The 19,735-nt window shown below is 40.0% G+C and overlaps 1 protein-coding gene across 2 annotated transcripts; it reads left to right on the top strand.

The window, feature by feature from the left end:
* The first annotated feature begins 1,289 nt into the window (after positions 1-1,289).
* LOC131359579 (zinc finger protein ZFAT-like) lies at positions 1,290-18,846 on the top strand. Of its 2 annotated transcripts, none has more exons than XM_058399553.1 (16): positions 1,290-1,436; positions 7,304-7,450; positions 7,581-7,847; positions 7,928-8,107; positions 8,178-8,325; positions 8,924-10,248; positions 10,335-10,567; positions 10,661-10,745; positions 10,829-10,978; positions 11,185-11,358; positions 11,940-12,028; positions 12,706-12,844; positions 12,971-13,077; positions 13,515-13,635; positions 13,712-13,857; positions 15,117-18,846. In XM_058399553.1, exons 2-16 carry the CDS (start codon positions 7,321-7,323, stop codon positions 15,339-15,341), a joined length of 3,519 nt encoding a protein of 1,172 aa, XP_058255536.1. In that variant the 5' UTR covers positions 1,290-1,436; positions 7,304-7,320; the 3' UTR covers positions 15,342-18,846. The 2 variants fall into 2 exon arrangements, with proteins under 2 accessions (XP_058255536.1, XP_058255527.1); XM_058399544.1 differs by lacking the exon at positions 1,290-1,436 and adding an exon at positions 3,796-4,293.
* Positions 18,847-19,735: the final 889 nt, after the last annotated feature.

Here is a 19,735-nt window from a genome sequence, read left to right as displayed (position 1 = left end):
AAACTCTAATGAAGCTCATACTCAAGCTCACTGATTACATTTATATTGCAGAGCTATAGAGGAGAAATGATCTATAAAATCACATTATCTGGTGTCACTCAGATGAGGATGGGTTCCCTTTCTGGTTCTTCTAAAAATTCTTCCTTTTGTCACCTCAGGGAGTTTTTCCTCGTCACCGTTGCCTCTGGCATTCTCATTATGGATAAAATTCAATTTTATATCTGTACTTTCTGTAAAGTTGCTGTATGTCAATGTCCATTGTTAAAAACATTATATAAATAAAATGTAATTGAATTGCATGCATGCAAATTGGTCTATGGGTATTTATAGACATTTTGCTTTCTAGTGCATGCGATTGCAGCAGAACCAGTGCTGAGTGCATTCATGAAGTGACCCCAATCTCTGCCAAATATAAACCATCACATATCCAGGCTTTATAGCCATCACACGTCATTGTGCTTCTGCCTGGATTGGTCTATTTATAACACGAGTGTTGATTAGCAAAGGCCTGTTTTCTTAAGCTGTGACATTTTTTTCAACATGACATATGAGTGTGAGGTGGTGGTGGTGGTGGGGGGGTATTAAGGGTGTGGCTATTTTTGTTAAGGTAAAGGCTACTCTTAGTTAATGTATCTGCAGTTTTTTTCCCCTTTAATGCAAAGACATGACAACTCGTTACTGCTTTATTTGTTGCTTTTTTTAATCCACATATAAAAATGTAATTCATGTACACTGTTATTAATTGAAAGTCTGTTTCTAATTTGTTTATTCCTATATGGAATATTTGTATTCTTTTAGAAAATTGCAGCATTAGTTAAACATGAAAACAAGCCATGCAGTAGTGATGTCATTTTCTTAAAATAACAAAATATTACCATTATACTAATGTGAATCATGTTCGTGTGTGCGAGAGCACTTTACAGGACACTAAATAATGTTCGTGTTCTCAGTAAAAGGAAATTAGAGCAGGAGGAGGAATCCATGTGCACTCGCTGAGGTGGAGAGTTTCGGCCTCGCTGTTCTCCAGGGCTGCGTCCCAAATCACACCCTGCCCTCCTGAACACTAGCGGCGGTGAGAGTGCAGCTGCGGCGGCGTTCTGGAATGCTGCAGTAGACTAGTGTGGCACATGCGGTTTGGAACGAAGCCCCAGGTGTCCTTAACCTTAGCGCCTTTCGTCCTCTCGTGAACGCGCACGAATGCACGTACGAGGCGGGATCCTGTTACCATGACAATTACGTCAACATTGGTGTCGCGCGCTGTCGGGTAACTAAAGGTCAAACTAAAGACAAGCGACAGAGACGGAAGGAAGCGGAATGGCGGAGACTCGGAATTTGTGGCAGCGAGAGTCGGAGGAAATAAAAAGAGTAATAAAGTGTAGTAGTAACCCGCGCTGCCGCTGAGAGCCGTGGAGTGAAGTGAAGGCGAGTGTAATGAGGTATATGTTGGAGTGAAAGGACACGGTCCGCGGTAGTTGTGTGTGCGGAGCTTAGCCGCCGTTAGCTAGCCGCACTGTGCGCTATGATCTCTCTGGGCTCATTAGCAGAATGACTTTGAGCCGTCTCGAGCAAGTGTGCTAAAACACTTCAGGCTACAGCGACGACTCGCTTTTTCTCTCTTTAATTCTCACTAAACTAAGTTTACAGCCTCATGAGCGTACTGAAAAGCGGTGTGTATTCGCACAGCCACCGTTAGCTCGTGAGCTTCCTCTTCGACCAACTTTGTAACTGCTACAAAAACAACCTGGCCTCTGCTCTTCATGTGTGTTCAGGACTTTTTTCCAGATCAGATTATTGTTCTTCTTTGTTTTTTTGTTTCTTTTGTGCTCGTGTCTGTACGTGTACAAGCTGTTTAAAGATGTTTCTTACTTCCGGGCTGTTGAACAGGCACAAACATACCTGAGACCATTCTCTTTATTTCACTAACCTTTGGCTTTTTTACGTCTTGACATGTAGGGCTTTGGCAAGAATGTGAGTTTTGCAAGAGGGATACTTTCCACAGAAGTGATTTAGCCAAGTGTGTAACCTCTGAACAGTGTGAACTAAACATGGATAGAAATCTAAACTCTTCAAAAAGTCCTGCAGATCGATCTTTTTTTGTTTGTTTGTTTTATCATGTACAAGTGTGTAAATGTTCAGATTAACAGCCTCATCATGTTCCCGGTTTAAAGGGAGAATGGGTCTAACTTTGTGTTTTGTACACGGCTTTGCTCTGTAGAGGGCAGCAGCCCACACTGCACTTTCCCCATCTATTACTTCTGCTTTTTTTGTTTGCTGTGTGTGTGTGAACAGGGACTGTACATATTGATTGTGTATGAACTGAGCCGGTTGTTTGTGATTGTAAACATCCCCGACTGGAAGCTGTGTGTGAAGTGTTGAGCTTTCAGTTGGATGTTTGCTGCCACTGACCACTACCACCATCATCCATGCTTTTTTCATGTACTCGACCTTTTGTGACACCCTGAGTACCAAGAAGCTGTTTAAAGCGATACAGATTGTCCTGTGTCAAGTGCAAGTTGTAGAAAGAACAAAGAATGCTGTGGCTTAAACAGGATTGCCAGTACTTCTGAGTGCTACAAATGCTATAAAAGTACTTTTATCCTTTTGTTTCTGTTGCGAGTTTAATGACTGTCCAGCTGCAGTCCCTGTAAACATCCTACACTCAGCTGTAGTGTGGATGAAACGCTGAGAGGAGGGTGTTTGCTTTGACTGGTTGGAAAACCACTGTGATGTGCAAAAAATGGATATAAATGTATACAGTTGTATAAATGACAGACATTTTGTATGAATGATAACCTGAATAAAGGTTTCTTTTATTGCTGTGGCTCAGTTGGTTGCTGAGTTTGTTGTCCAGACAGTAGAATGACAAAAAGCTGCATCAGATCAACACACGCTCTCCATAAAGGTGTAAGTAGTTTCAAAGCAAAAGAACCCAAAGCAAACCCCTAGCCATACACATTCTTGTAAAAAACTAAATAAATAAAATACATGATGTGAAGTTTTATTAAAATGTTCTTGACTGTTCAGGTAACAGGATTTCACAGATCATTACTCATTCTAATCAAACATATACATTAATACTGTTCTATTGCTTTAACAGTCACTGTTCCAGCTCATCATAAAGGTCTTCATTGGGGTTGAGGTCAAGGTTCTGTGCATTCTTACACTCAAGAGTCTGTGTATTTTTGGACATGCAGTGGATATACAGCAACGGATCAAATTTGCTGCATCATGATGTTCTGTCACACTAATGTAAAGAAAGTGATAAGGTTTTCAAACTGTTCTCAAAGTTTATTGTGGTGGTAGTTTAATATGGCTGAGGCACTGAGCTGTTGATCAGAACAGCATGCAGTCTTCTGTCATGTATGTAGCTGGTGCTGAGGAACAGCTGATTTGAGTATGAACTAGTGCCATGATAGTAATGTATGTAGGGAAAATAGTATAGTAGTTATAAATGATTAAAAAATACATCCAGGTGTAGCATGTAGCATATGTTTGTGAAGGCTTTGCATTCACAGCTGCTTAATTCACTTCTCTAAAACCTGCGTGAGCTTTTCATCAGTAGTGTAATGTGTATTCCATTCTGAACTAATCTGTTTTCTGTGTATTTGAAACGTCTTTTATACACATTTCATGAAGTCAGCAAGATTATCCTTTTTATTGTTGAGGTTCTTTCAGGCGAGCATTGCTTATTCTTCTTTGGTAATCCGCAAATCTAAAAATGGTAGCCTACTTTAAGAAAAAACATACGAAAACGAGTCACAGAGGTGGTTCATGCCTTAGTGTGAACTAGATGTGTAGTGATGGTGTGATAAATGAATCTGAATGAGGAACACACTTAACGTGCTGTCATACAGGGATCTAGTGACGTCATAAAATGTTTCCGTATAAAAGAGCAGGAATTGTTCAGATGGAAAACTACATTTCTGCATTGTTCTGATGAACTAGAGAAGGCTCAAAACAACAAACAAACACAAGTTAAAACAAATCTAGCAGTAACTCCTTTTGTGAAATTAGAAGCAGGTCACGTGGGCGGTGTATGTCCACAGACTCGCCTCCAGGCCGCCACGTGGCGCTCTGACTGACCCGCGCTCCATTCTCCTTGAACAGCTCCAAAAAGGAGACTCAACCCGCCATATATGATGTCGCAGATTCGCCATAAACGCCTGCTGAAGTAATTTTAATACAATAAATTCCACTTAAAACGATGTTTGGAGTCATAACGATATAAATAAGATTCCTTTGTTATTTTTGGACTACTGGTTTAATGGAGGAGCATGGACCCAGCGCGTGCAGGTAGGCAGAAAGCGCTTTGGTTTTTACAGTAATGGAGAGAAACAGTCAATGCCGATGATTTGATGAGCAGAGAGCAGGTAAAACTAGCCTGGAACTTCACCTCCTAAAGTTGAGCAATTAATCAGGCGCACTGAGTGATGGCATTGTTTCACTATTGTCTCGCTTTACACTACTTACTGCTGAATTTTAACTCTTCACTGGTTGTTGGAGCTGCTTTAATTGATCGCGGTTCAGTTCACAACCCAGTCTTAAGTTCGTCTCGAAACTAATAGTCAGTGAGCAAACTCACTAACACCACCATCATCATCATCATCCTCACCCCAGCTCACTACACACTGCTTCATTAACCCTGCAGCATGATGATAAATAACGGTCTAATACATCCTCACCGAGCACAAGACCGCACGATTTAATACCAATAAGATTATTTAATCATTGAGTCGTGGAAAACATCCTGTAAGTTATTATTTGCTTGAGAAAACGCAACATCTGGAGAATGCTGCTGTTTTTGTTCTCTGAAACGATGTCTGAACTCATCTGCATTAGAAACTGAAGTGTTTCATTCAAAATATAGACATTCAGAAATGGATGGATAGATAGATAGATAGATAGATAGATAGATAGATAGATACTTCATTGATCCCATGAAATTCTTCTCTTCAGTTACAAGACACAAAACACAAAAGTATATATAAAATTATATACATACAAGTGTTTCATTCTCTCAAAAAGAAAATATAGACATCATTCAGAAATGGACCATAGATAGATAGATAGACAGACAGACAGACAGGCCAATAGATAGATACTTTTATCCCATGAAATTCATCTGTTACAACAGCTTAGACAGTTAAAAGACACAACACAAACAAAAAAAATAAAAATTACACACAAATTATACATAAATAAAACATACATAAATTACACACACACACACACACACATATATATATATATATATAATGTACAGTGAGGGAAAAAATTATTTGATCCCCTGATTTTGTACGTTTGCACAAAAAAACACATTTCAAAAAAGTTATACATTGATTTGCATTTTATTGCATTTTATCTCAATAAAATGCAAATCAATGTAGAACTTTTCTGAAATGTGTTTTTCTGGATTTTTTTTTTTGTTATTCTGTCTCTCACTGTTCAAATACACCTACCATTAAAATTACAGACTGATCATTTCTTTGTCAGTGGGCAAACGTACAAAATCAGCAGGGGATCAAATAATTTTTTCCCTCACTATAGATATATATATATGGATTTAGATCAGTATTTACATCACAGTACACATGTGCAAACTGGTGGTTTATAATAAATATGAAGAACGTTGTGAGTAGAAACTAGTGTTACTAGTTGTAGTGGTGCAGTGTGAGAGTGTTATCACCTGTCACACTCAGGTGAGCTATTGTACAATGTTATAGTGAATGTTATGAATGATCTCCTGTAGCGTTTTCGGTGACACCGAATCTGAACGAGTGTTTTGGAGAATGAGCTCCTCTCTGACTCTGTAGTGTGTTGTAGAGCGGGTGAGACGGATTGTCCATGATGGAGAGCTGTTTGTTCAGTGATCTCCTGTTCAGTGACCTCCTCACTGACTCAAACATCAGTAAAAGTTATCAATGTCTGATTATTAACTGAGTTATTATTGTTTATCTTTTACAGTTTAGAAAAGACTAATCATGACAGATCTGATGTTTTGCCTTTCACCAAAGATATTTGAGTTGGATGAGTGATGAAATAAAATGACCTGGATATCTGACATTTGTATGTATGTATGTATGTATGTATGTATAAATAAATAAATGGATGAATAAATAAATAAATGAATGAATGAATGAATGAATGAATGGCTGGTGCAAATGCCTGATGCAAAATAGCTCTAGCATGTTTGCTAAACAACAATGGCTGGAAATCCTGATAATCACCTAAATTTGCTATTCAAAGAGGCACTGATATAGGAAACGTGGTCAGAAGATCACAAACAGCTCTCAGACTAGAGATCAGCGATTAGCAGATCAAACCACAAACATGTTCAGCCAAACCAGACGCTCCAGAGGAAAGGTGAAGGTCTGCATTATGATATGATATGCTGAGAGCATTTCATCCTCTAGGTTTTAAATAATAACATCTGTTGCACCAAATGGTGGCACTGACCACATTCACTAACCTGGAAGTGAGAAGAGCTGTGAGCACTTGTTTTTCTCCAAAACGCTTGTATGCTTGCTCTGTGAGAGATGTTACATTACAGGGGCATTAGTATTGCCCCATATGTCTTACACTTGGCTGAATAAACTATTACTCATGGCCTCCGCAAAGTCAGAACATTTATCTTAATGTGCATTTAGACCAAAACCACAAAGAACAATTATTACACTTCAAACAAATTCACCAAACGTGTCCTACAGCAGAACTTTTTCTCATCAGCGCAGCTTTGCACCAGGATATAAAATAGTAAACATTCTTGAGAAGTCATGCTCTGGCTTGTTTGGAGAATAATACATGAGTTCACCATCTGCTTGTGAGGAAAAAGACACAATACAATAGCATCTTTATTAAAGTTATAAAGTACCAGAGTGAAGACATGTTGGTATGAAATATAATCATATGATCCTTATGATGATGATGGTGATGATGATGATCCTGAAGAACAATAAACAAGAAGCTGGGTTTTGTAATACAATACGATTTTAACTCCTGTCCTGGACATCTGATAGGTGATTATTGGTGTCTGGAATGTCTAGTAAGATGGAGGATAAATAAAGCTGTTCTCCAAATAGTGTGGGAGGTGAAAGAAACGAATTTCAGCTTCGTTTTTGCAGGCACAAATAAAGTAATGGCACTTCTCCGTCTTGTTAATAAATCGGCATAACAGGCAACGTTATTGTCGCTTTAGTGCTTTAGGATTCATGAAGTCTCTCATCTTCCTCTTCCTCTTCATTGTAGCATTGTGTGCCTCCAGGGTTTTAATGCTGTCTTCACCTGGCTGCTGTTGTGTTTACAGAGGGATCTTCAGTCTTCATGTGTAAAAAATGCAACCTGTTCTCTCCCAATAAATCACTGCTCCAGTCTCATGTACTTGAGAACCATAGTGATGAAGGTGGAGATGCTGAGGACATTATAATCCCTCTCAAACCTTTACATGTACCAGGTATGTTATTGAAATCATCAATATCTCATATTGATCATCAAGAACCTCATATTGTTTCAGATCAGATCCACACTAAATTTATACTTTCAGTATTATTATACATCTATACTAATTTATGTTTTTTTTGAAGAGGGCATTAAAAGAAAAAGAGGTAGACCAAAAGGGTCTACTAAAAAAACCCAAGGAGATGTACCGAGGCCTAACCAATTTTCCAGTCAACAGAAGAAGGATGTATCTGATGTTCTGTCCGAATCTCCAGTTAAACCCCAGCACACTGAAGATGGCACTGGTTTGGAGTGCAAGAAATGCCAACGCAAGTTCAGCAACAAACGTCAAATTTCCAAACACATCTGTTTTGCAGAGCTTAAAGATGTTCCTGATGAGGATGACTTTCACAGTAAGAGTCTTTGTTCTTATCAGCAACCTCAATACAACCTTTTTATAATACATAACACCGTCAACCCTCTGCTCGCCCAGGTGAGGACGCTGATCCTACTGAGATAGTAGACGAAGACGACGGAGATGTAGAATGCTCACCCAAGAAGGCGAGGACCGTGAAAGCAGACAAGGTTTCTAGTTTAAAGGAGCCCGAGTCCTCAGGATGCACTAAAAACCCCATCGTCAGTGTGGTTCTTGCAGCACATGAAGCCATTCCTGGTGAGATATTCTCATACAGCTATAAAACCAACTGTAGACATGGTCTTATGAAGGTGCTGTTTCATTGCAGGTGCCACTAAAATAGTTCCCATTGAAGCTGCTCCAGCTGAGGCGGTCATGCTACCTGAAGGAACTGCAGGAGAGTCCATGCAAAAGAAAGGATACCAAGAATATGCCATACAGCAAGCTGCTTATGAAGTGCCTCTGAAATCTAACAGGTACATGTGTATGTAGTTTTAAACAAGGCTGCTCGGGGATTCTGGGTAGCACAATAGAAACATGTTCACTCTGTCAGGAGATGTTTGAATCCTGATGATGAGCAGAAAAGCCAAGAGAGCAAAACTGGTCCGGTTCTCTGCTTGGGATGGTGAGATGGTGTACTCTCTCATCTGTCAATCACAGCAACACTAGCCAGGGTGTCTGTATGTGGAAGAGGATAGATAATGCTTTCATCCTTACGCTACACAGCATGCTCAGAGCAGTTCAAAACTCGGCTGACTTCATATGCACGTGTTAGCATTCACGCTCTGCTGCCATTTCATAGTGGAGAGCTGGCAGGATGGAGGGAATTGACCAAATTAGGAGAAAATAGGAGAGAAAAACCCAAGGCTGTTGAGATTTTCTGCAACACTAATCCGACTTTACCAACACATCAACAAACAGTGGATCGAATTAATTATTAAATGCCCCCTTGCCCTGACATTTCGCCATCTGCTCCACTATAACATTCATCTCATTGTATAGCCGCTGTGTCAGGTACTCATTTAAGCTGTTGCCCATCAAATGTTTGACTTTTTTCACTGTCTTTTTACACAGGATGGGGCAGACCCAGCTGAAAATTTTCACCTGTGAATACTGCAACAAGGTTTTCAAGTTCAAACATTCCCTTCAAGCCCACTTGCGAATCCACACCAATGAGAAGCCGTTCAAATGCAGCCAGTGTGACTACGCCAGCGCTATCAAGGCCAATCTCAGCGTCCATATGAGGAAGCACACTGGAGAAAAGTTCAGCTGTGAGCACTGCTCATTTAACTGTCTGAGCAAGGGTCACCTTAAAGTGCACGTGGAGAGGGTGCACCAGAAAATTAAGCAGCACTGCCGCTTCTGTAAGAAGAAGTACTCCGACGTCAAGAACTTGCTGAAGCACATCCGAGAGAGCCACGATATGGAAGACGGGAAAGTCAAAGACTCTTACGACGAGTACAGGCTCCAAACCAGAGAAGGCAAACGACAGCTGCTTTACGACTGTCATGTCTGCGATCGTAAGTTCAAGTACGAGCTGGAGCGCGATCGGCATCTGATGGTCCACGGAAGCAACCGACCGTACGGCTGCGAGCTCTGCGATCACGGGTCTACAAAGTTCCAAGCTCTTCAGGCTCATGTTAGAAAGCATCCCTTTGTGTATGTGTGCTCAGTTTGCCAGCAGAAGTTTGTCAGTACCGTTCGCCTCAAGATGCACTTCAGTGAATCCCATCCTGGATCAGACGAATCCACGACTTTCGCTGATTCTATCAAGAGCAGTTTCTGCCTGTTGAAACCTGGGGATGACATTCAGCGGGACATGCTGAAACAAGACGAGCTGGAGATCAGCAAAGAGCTGTCCCTCCTTAATGCACAGGAAGTGCTTGCCACTGAAACAGACAGCGTAGAGGAACAAGAGGCTGAAGGTCCTGCCAGTTTAACCACAGAGGAACTGGTACATGATCCCCAAGAGGACATAGCTTCAACAGAGCTCAGTAACTGCCCTGTTATCGACGCCAGTGTAGCCGAGGAAGCTCAACTGCATGGGAGAGTCTCGGAGGACTTGCTAGACAAAGAACAAGTGCAGGATAATTTGCCAAACGTGGAGTGTAGTGTAACAGAATTGAATAATCCTGGCGAAGAGAATACACATTTGCCCACATCTGAGACACCAGCGATGTCAGAACATGTCACAACAGACATGACGGTTACTGAGAATGAGTCTAGTGTTACTCAAAGCAGCCCTCCCCCTAGTGGTATGGAGGACCTGGCAACTACAGAAGTCGAAGACAAATCTGCCTTTGTGCAGATTTTAGAACAAATGCAGAAAAGACAACTAAACATGGACGTTTTTGAGAGAATACGTAAAGTCTACGGAGATCTGGAGTGTGAATACTGCGGTAATCGTATATATACGTTATCTTTCCTTTTTTTTTAAACAATACATCTCTTCTTTGTTTTCAAGGCATCTTCTCTTTTTTTATAGGTAAGCTTTTCTGGTACCAGGTGCACTACAACATGCATGTAAGAACACACACACGAGAACATCTGCATTACTGCTCCCAGTGCAGCTACTCTTCCATCACTAAAAACTGCCTGAAGCGTCACGTAATCCAGAGACACAGTAATGTCCTGCTCAAGTGCCCTTCAGAGGGTTGCCAGTACTCTACGCCTGACAAGTACAAGCTACAGGCTCATCTTAAAACTCACACAGAGATTGTAAGTACTAAGGATGTTTATCTGGGGAAAGGAGTGGAAGTTGCAGTTTGCTGCACTGATTTGACTTTTTTTACTTTGACTTTACAACTCTAGGTAAAGAAGAGCTTTGTGTGTCCTCTCTGTAAGAAGGCACTTCCTGAAGACAAACTTAGGCATCATATCAAATCCGTCCATCCAGGTAAAAGAAGTGAACATCCCGGGTCATTTTCTTTGTGCAGGTTTTTATGATAGAATTGCTTTTAAGTGCTGTTTCCTGTTTAGATACATCACTAACGAACACTTTAGAAGCGCTGGGAATACGTGCACATGTGAAAGGTGTAATAGGAAAACGAGCCTCTAAATGTCCGTACTGCGACTGCTACTTCACAAGAAACGGAACTGACATGCAGCAGCACATCTGGGCTCATGAAGGTGAGGTGATAAAAATCTCACAATTGTGAGTGCATATTATATTTTCTCCCCAAACAGCAACAACATTGTCTTTTCTAGTATTTAAAAATGATCCATGCCCTTATACAGTATGTTCATTTTTTCGTTATTAAATATGTTTACATATGTCTGCCTTGAAATCAAGCTCTCCGACTAGCTGTGATTTTTTTTGTTGTTCACACCTACAGGAGTGAAACCCTATAAATGTTCGTTGTGTGATTACGCCTCACGCAGCAAAAGCAACCTGAAGGCTCATTTCAACAGGCACAACACGGAGAAGAGCCACCTGTGTGATCTGTGTGGGAAGAAGTTCAAGTCCAAGTGCACGCTAAAGAGCCACAAGCTCATGCACTCGGCAGACGGTGAACCGCTTTTTATCATTTTCTTAACACAGGCAGCTCCTCAATCTGGAAGATATTTACTTAATCTCAGGAGTAGAATTAAAAATGGCTACCATATGAAAACTTAAATAGTTTTATTATATGAAGTGAAAAACACCAAGGAGAGGAAGACAAGAAGCCTCAGGTTTGATCATTAGGGATAAATGTTAGAGATAAATAGTAACTTAATTTTAAACAATTTTTTTTATTTTATGTTTCTATACATCCTATTAGTTAATTTGGTAACAATACAGATATGAATATGATGGTTTGAATAACCCAGTTTACATGAGATAGAATTCTGCTGGAATAAAATGCAAGGAAGACCGTAACAAATATGATCTCTGGCTATATGGTGGAGATACTGTAGCGGGTTTAGTAACCACCGAGACATCATTGGTGTATAACCACTATGTCTTAAAACAATCGGGATGGATTCTGTACTTTCTTTAATTCAGATTGGTTTTTAGTTAGAACACAAACTGAAATGAACAGGAGGCAGAATCATGCTATTATGTATGAATCTCTATTATAACAGCTGCTTATCTTTCCCTCTGCTTTAGGTAAACAGTTCAAATGTACGGAGTGTGATTTCACTGCAGCACAGAAGCCACAGCTCCTCCGCCACATGGAACAGCACGTCTCCTTTAAGGTAAAAATACAGTGGCTTTCTCCCCAGCAAGAAAAGTGCATTTTTCACATGCAAGTTTTCCATCAGCCTGTAGTTTAAATTTTTTTTACTGTGATTTTGAATCCAGCAGCCAGTGTGTTGATGATGATTTTTCAGTCATCATTGTACAGAGACACACAGATATACACATATTTCAAGTTCATTTGTCATATTTAAGAAGAACTGAAGGCATGAAGCCTTTATTATTGCCACAAATACATTACAGCACAGTGGAATGCTTTTCTTTGCATATCCCAGCTGAGGAAGTTGGGGTCAGAGCACAGGGGCAGCTATGATACAGCGCCCCTGGAGCAGAGAGGGTTTAGGGTCTTGCTCTATTAGAGCTTGGTGGTGCTGGGGCTTGAATCCCGGTCCTCCAATCAACAACCCACAGCCTTAACCACTTGAGCCACAGATGTCATGAGAGACACTTTGTACAATGAAATGCTTAGGTCAGGCTCAGGCAAACTACAGCAATTTAAGCAACAGCTAGAGTAAAAAGTAGAGGTAAAAAAAATGTGCAACAATATGTTATGTGCAGAGTCATTTTGTAGTTGTGAGCTGGAGTAGGTCTGTAATACAGTTCGTTAAGGATTAAAATGTATGTGTCTGAGTCTGGGAGTGTTCATGTTTGTGACATACCCTCTTTTCCTTTTCAGCCATTCCGTTGCGCACACTGCCACTACTCGTGCAACATCTCAGGTTCTCTTAAAAGGCACTATAACAAGAAGCACCCTGGGGAGCAGTACAGCAACACAGGGCCTGGAACACCTACTTCAGAGACTGTGATAGAGCAAGGTCTGTTCCTGTGTTTTCTTTTCAGTACAGAGTACAGACTCTAATACACTGAAGTGTAAAGTGTCTCTCACCGAGTCTCTTCTGCCTGAGATGCGGTGTAAATGCCTTCGGTTTGTATTTCTGCAGGTGGAGTGAAGTGTCCAGTCTGTAACTATGTTTACGGAACCAAATGGGAAATGAACAGACACTTGAAATGCAAGCATGGACTCAAAGTTGTTGAGAATCAGTGGGAGGTGAGGGAAAAACAACCATTTTGACTTAACACCTTTACAGAATAAACCAGTGACTTAAAAAAAGTTTATATATAAATATATATATATATATATATATATATATATATATATAAAGTTTATATAAAAAAGTATAGTGAAGTGAATTAATGTAGTAGTAATTAGTTAATCCTAGCTAGGTAGTTTTATAATAATTAACAAAATTAGATCGATTGAATTTGTTCTATAAAGTTTATAGTCCTGTTTATTGTTTCTGAATCATAAATGAGTTTTAGTTACAAATCTGACAGATAAGTATTTTGACCCCACCGTAAGCGCTGTGCCGAGCTCGTGTGACATGTCCGATATTTCCCCTGATCAAGCATCACAGAGATGCCTTATGTCCATGGAGTTTAAGAATGACTGCACCACCATAATCCTTGTCTCTTCTGGTTGTTCAGGTAGTAGAATCAGCAGAGGAACCGAACACACAGTATCTTCAGATTGCTGAGTCAGAGGACGTGCAGGGAACAGAGGCTGCTGTCTCAGTGCTGCAGAACCTTCGCTTTAACACACAGAACGGTGTGTAGCGGGCCATAGAGATGTGGCTGAGAAATATTCAGTCAAATGTGTAACTGTCTTCATTTCTGTTTCGTAGGTGTTGTCTCCACCACGGCTACAGACAGACTGGATCCAGCATCGGTTAATATTCTCCAGCAGATAATCGAGCTTGGTACGGAGAACCCAGACACAGTGGCCTCTGTGGTTGCCATGGCACCTGGAACAGTCACTGTGGTGGAGCAGGCAAGTCTGGTGCTTAATACGTTTTTCAGTAATGAATGAAGAGGCTGGAAAAAAACGAAATCTGTGGCTATCATTGAGAATAGCAAAAGGTTTCGCTTGTGTAGCTTCACAAATGCTTTACAAGCAGTCTGATAGCACTACTGGTATTTTAACAGCAGTGTATTTCAGATTTTTAGGATTTTTTGCCCACAAAATTGAACGTACAGCACCAGGTAGTTCTGATAAACACTTTACAAGTCACTTATGTAGTGAAGTCACTTACAAGTCACTAATATGTAGTATGTAGTGTTCAGGTGTGTAACACTACACCAGTATAATGCTCTGTACTGGTATAAATAATGATGTTGCATTTCCTCATAGGGTTTTTCCACACATGCTAGCTTTCCCAATTGCTAGCTAGAGATTTGTAGTGTGATAATACTCTTATCAGTCTGGCTAGTCTAATCAGCTTAACCTGTTACCTGTATTAGGTAATTGTAATCAATAATCCAGATGGAACAAAGGTTGGCTTAACTGTGGTGATGGGGGGGTTGTTTGTCTTTGTTATCACTTTGGAGGCAGAAAATAAAGAGAAAAGGAGCTGCTTGTGTGAGTTGGAAGTTAAAATGGACAGTTAGACTGGAGCAGAACAGCACAACTTGGCAAAAGTCCCAGAAATAACCAAGTTACATTGCAACACTGTTATGTCACTGTATTCATGATCCTCCAAGACTTTGTTCTCTGTTTATTTATCTCACTTCCCCCCCAACTTGGTCAGGAGTTTTTTTTTTTTTTTTAAATCCCATTTCACTTTTTTCAACCATGGAAGCCTCCATCTCTGGTGATTTAGTGTTCAGGATTTGCTGCATTCACTACTGCATCCCAGCTACAACAGTGTGTCATCAGGTGATCAAATCTCAGCGATATCACAGCCATCCATTGCCAGGAGTAAGGCAAGGAGAATTTGTGAGAGAGGAGAGCTTTTGTGAGCTCGTGTACGCAGCAGAAGGCAGCTAGTTCTTTTCTCTGGGAGTGTGTTCTGCTGCTCTGTGCAGCAGGTTGGGAAGATGCTATTATCTGACTCCATGTGTCGTAGAGAATCGTGTGTGACTCCGTGAGCAGAGGTTGTCTTATGATAAGGGAGAGCTGACTGCTGGGTGGGAGATAGTTCATGCTTACTGTGGGAGCAGCCTAAATTATATAAAAAACCATTCTGTAATTTCTTGGAGCACAAGGTCACTTTTTTGGCACTTTTATCAGCTTAATTTCTTTATGATTAGGTTACAGAGGAGGAGCAGCCGACTGACCACACCATGATGATCCATGATGCCCTGCAGCAGGCCACCGTGGATCTGGGAGAAGAGCATCATTTGGTGGTGTCCTCAGACGACGTGGAAGGCATCAAGACAGTCACAGTGTACACGCAGGGAGAAGACGCTTCACAGTTCATCGTCTATGTTCAGGAAGCCGTTCAGACTGAGGAGAGTACTACAGAGGTGACCTAAAAAAAACTTTTCAGAAGGATGTACAAGTGGAAAGGCTTTTAAAAGCATGGAAAGATGTCGAAAATGTAATGTGTTGACTGCAAGCTGATGAGCTAATGCGTACAACATCGAGGCAGGAGCCCTTTTTTTCAGAGACGTTCAGTACAATTCTACTGAAAAATCCTCTTTATTCTTTTGTAGCTTTGCAGTGATTTTGAGGAGTTTCAGTGTCATTGAATGGATTTGTTTGCTACATCATCTGTACCTGAAGTTATGTGACTTCACCAGAATCTACCACAACACTTGTTGATATGGTGAAGTTTTCTGTAGGGAGATCTAGCATTTTTGGATGTTTCATGACATGAGGAAGTTTTGCATTTCAGTGTTGGTGATGAGCTGTATTTTTGTCTTATTACCATTGAGAGAAAGAGAAAAGTAAAAAAGAGAGAGAGAAAGAGAGGCTGCTGAAAGGAAGAATGCATGGTTTGTGAATGAGAACAATCCATAGCTGTTTTAATATAAGTGATAACAGGAACTAACTTGTGTCTGGAACCTTCCATAACATTAAATGGAACTATAAATAGTTTAAAAAGTATGATGCGTCATTCTTTAATGATTTAGTCACTGAATCATTGGCAAATTGCTGTGGTATAAATGGAATAAAACACTATGTTGTTTATTATTCTTCCACCAGCTCATCTTAAAGCGCTTTATTCTTAATCATTTAACATTTTTGCTCTGAATCTTTTAGATATGTTGTGTTGGGATTTAAATATTTAGGTTTGAAATATTCAAGAAAATAAATCATGTTATTGAAATTTATAATAATCATCCAGGAAAGGGCAAACAGAGCAAAGTTAAGCCAGTTGTGGATTAGCGAAGGTCATTAGTCAAACTGTTCGGCAATTTGTGCATGTTACTATAGGAACTGAACGACATCTTAAGTGAATACATACTGTATGTCAAATGTATTTCTTGCAGTGGCGGGCCATGCATTTCACACCTAGGCCTTCACTGGTGTCCTTCCTGAATTAATCCACCTCTATACCATAATTATGAAGCCACGGCAATGGATACTAATCAACCGTTAAATAGCAAAGTAAAAAAGAAATGAGGCTACAGTATTTCACACCTCACAAGGAATAGTCAATTTTATTGCAGTCTGCCTTGAAAATGCATTTGTAAGGATGTCTGCGACCAAATCGATTTCTTCTCCTCTGTCAGCCATTGTGAGTTAAAATGTGTATATTTTATTTAGTTTGTGTGGTTTGCTGCCTCTGACTACTCCAATTATCCAATCAAAGGATGGGAAATTGCTGACGTAATCATATGCCTGCTAGATGGCCCCAGTGATGCCAACTCGAAATCTGATTGGTTAATGTAATCTGATTGGTTATTTCATTGCCACTTATTTTAAGCTACGGGCACCTGCACGATTGATTCTGAAGGCCTTAAGGCAGATTTCTTTCATCCTGGCAACACATGATGTCAGCCATTGTCTGAAATATGATTGGATAAATACTCTTATCATAAATATACACTACTGGAAGCAGCGCAACCAAGAGAAGAGCTATGAAATGTAGAGAATAGACTATTGGGAATAATTTAATACACATTCATGGAAAAATATAATAAATATATTAAAATGCAAGTCAGTGATTCAGATCACTGCTGTTTAGGCCAGCAGAGAAGGCCTTGCTGGCCTTGACGGCCCACCACTGATTTCTTGCATGTTAACATGTATATTTTTGTCCCATTAACATGTTACACTGGTCTTGCCTTTACATTGGCTGTTTTCTTTTTTTGTTTTGGGTGAGATACACCCATTTTATAACATTAAAACCACTGACAGGTGAAGTGTATAACATGATTATCTCACTTCACTGGCACTTCTCAAGGGCGCGGATACACAGACATCAAATTAACAGAAAAGACGAGGTGCTGGAAGCAAGAATAATGGACAAACGTTAGGATTTGAGCTACTTTGACAAGCACCAAATAGTGATGGCTAAACGACTGGGTCAGAGCATCAGCAAGAGCAACAGCAGGTCTTCTGGAGTGTTCCTGTGATCAGTAACTCCCAAAAGAGGTCCAAGGACATCCAGTGATCTGACAACATGGTCATTGATTGGTGTAAAGTGTAGCCCAGCTGGTCCGAGAATAGCAGCAGGTTTCGCCTTGTGTAGCTTCACAAGTGCTTTGTTTACAAGCAGTCTGATCATATCGCTGATATTTTACAGCAGTGTATTTCAGATTTTTAGGATTTTTTTGCCCTTAAAATTGACCCTAACAGTACCAAGTAGTTCTGGTGAAGGAACACTTTCAAGTTGGTGATGTAGTGTTTGGTGTAGGAGTGTAAGACTGGTCTGAAGCCAGAGTAGCACAAATTAGTGAAAAGGTTCATGCTGGCTATGATGCGCTGTGTTCTGACACCTTTTTATCACAGCATGCTGTATTTGAGGCTGTGTAGCTATGGATCAGTCAGATCCCCTACTGACTGACCTCTGTCTACCACCAATAGCACTAAAAATGGGCATCAGAACTGGACCATGAAGCAGTGGAAGACTGTGGGCTGGTCTGATGATGATAGTGCTTTTTTTTTTTTAAAGGTGATGTTTACCTTGTATGGTGAATTGCAGAAAATGCAATGGAGTGAGTGTGGTAACGCATGAGCACATCAGTTTCAAATGTGTTTATCAGTGGCTATTAAGTAGTGCTGGGTGTACCTACATCTGATAAACCCGAATTTTTGAAGAAGCCTTTATTTTTGTCACATATACATTATAGCAAAATACTTTTCTTTGCATATCCCAGCTTTGGAAGCTGTGTTAAGAGCTCCATGATACAGTCCTTCTGGAGCAGAGAGGGTTGAAGGCTTTGCTCAGGGACCCAGCAACATCCTACAACTTGTTCTAGACACAATTTGATGAATAAAAATATCCTGGTCTTCATCTGTTCACTCATGGTGAGCCAGTGCTTGCCGTAGCCTCAGATTCCTGTTCTTGATTGATTTTCATGGAACTTGATGTGGTTTTCTCTTCACTACAGGTATAAGGACGGACTGTTTGAGTTACCATAGCCTTCCTTGTTGTCTAGCTGGAGTCAGAATAATCATCTCTCTGTTTCCATCCACAGAATGATCACTCACTGGATTTTCTGTGTGTTTAGTACCATTCTGTATAAACTCTAGAGACTCTAGCAAATCCCTGGAGATCAGCTGTTATTGAACCCGCTCATCTGACATCAGCAACCATGCTAGCTTTATCTGCACATGATTATCTGATCTAAGTGTACAGTAGTTTCTAATAAAGTGGTAGATGGGTAAAGGAAATCATAAAGGCAGTTGTTGAATTCAATCAATAAATGTGTGAGAAACATTATTTTATGGAGAACTTTTATCTAAAATCACATAATATTTGTAAACTAGTCTTCTGTTTAATTCGCTTTAAAGATCCTGTTGGATTTAATTAACCAAATAAACATCATGGTACATTTAATAATGTTAATAAAATGATATTAAACTACATCTAAGTGATTTTCATTTAACTTTAAACTTTTAACATTTTTTTCCGTCTATGTTTCTGTAAAGCTGCTTTGAGACAATGTCCATTGTTAAAAGCACTATACAAATTGAATTCAATAAAATTGAATTTCTGTTATTGTTAGGTTTCTAATAAGATAAGCCTTAAGACTCATGACATCAAGATATAATACATGTGTGAAATAATTAGTTATGTAATTGTTCAGATTGTTTTTAATAATTAAACGAAAATTAAATGTAGCACATGATTATATAAATCTGTTCATAATTTAGTTAGCTGAATGATGCTTTAAGCAACATCAACATCTCACAGCTCCAGGGTCTGAGGTTCATTTCTTTTGCCCAGTGTCCATGTGGGTTTCCTCTCACCTCCTAAAAAGACCCCATTAGGCTGGGTGAACACGCTAAATTGCCCTCAGGTATGAATGAGTGTAGGTGTAGAGTCTGATCCTGCTTTGTTCCCAGTCTTTCCCAATATGCTGAAGGTCAAATGTTAACAGAAATCTAGGCTAAAGACAATTCCACACATTTCATATTACCCGTGTTTCCTGTTTCTCGACAATTTCCATAATGTGTGGCACAGCCTTTTAATTGCTTGAGGGAAAACATCCACATGCTTCACACAATATGTTCCCAGAATGTTTGCTCATTCCTCCTGACAGAACTGGTGGAACTCAGTCAGCATTGTGGGAATCTTTACTCCGTCCACAAATATATTGTAGGATTCAGATCAGGCCTTGATGAAATTGCAATACATTGTTTGTCTTTAAGGTTTTTATGACAACTGTGGATGTAAGTTTATTATTATTTGTCTAATAGAAGACCCAGCTATGATCAAGTTATATACTTGCATACGCTTATGCATGCTCCGAAA

The sequence above is a fragment of the Hemibagrus wyckioides genome, linkage group LG01 (assembly GCF_019097595.1).
Source record: "Hemibagrus wyckioides isolate EC202008001 linkage group LG01, SWU_Hwy_1.0, whole genome shotgun sequence".
Classification (NCBI taxonomy): Eukaryota; Metazoa; Chordata; class Actinopteri; order Siluriformes; family Bagridae; genus Hemibagrus; species Hemibagrus wyckioides.
This window is presented reverse-complemented; position numbering and strand designations above follow the sequence as displayed.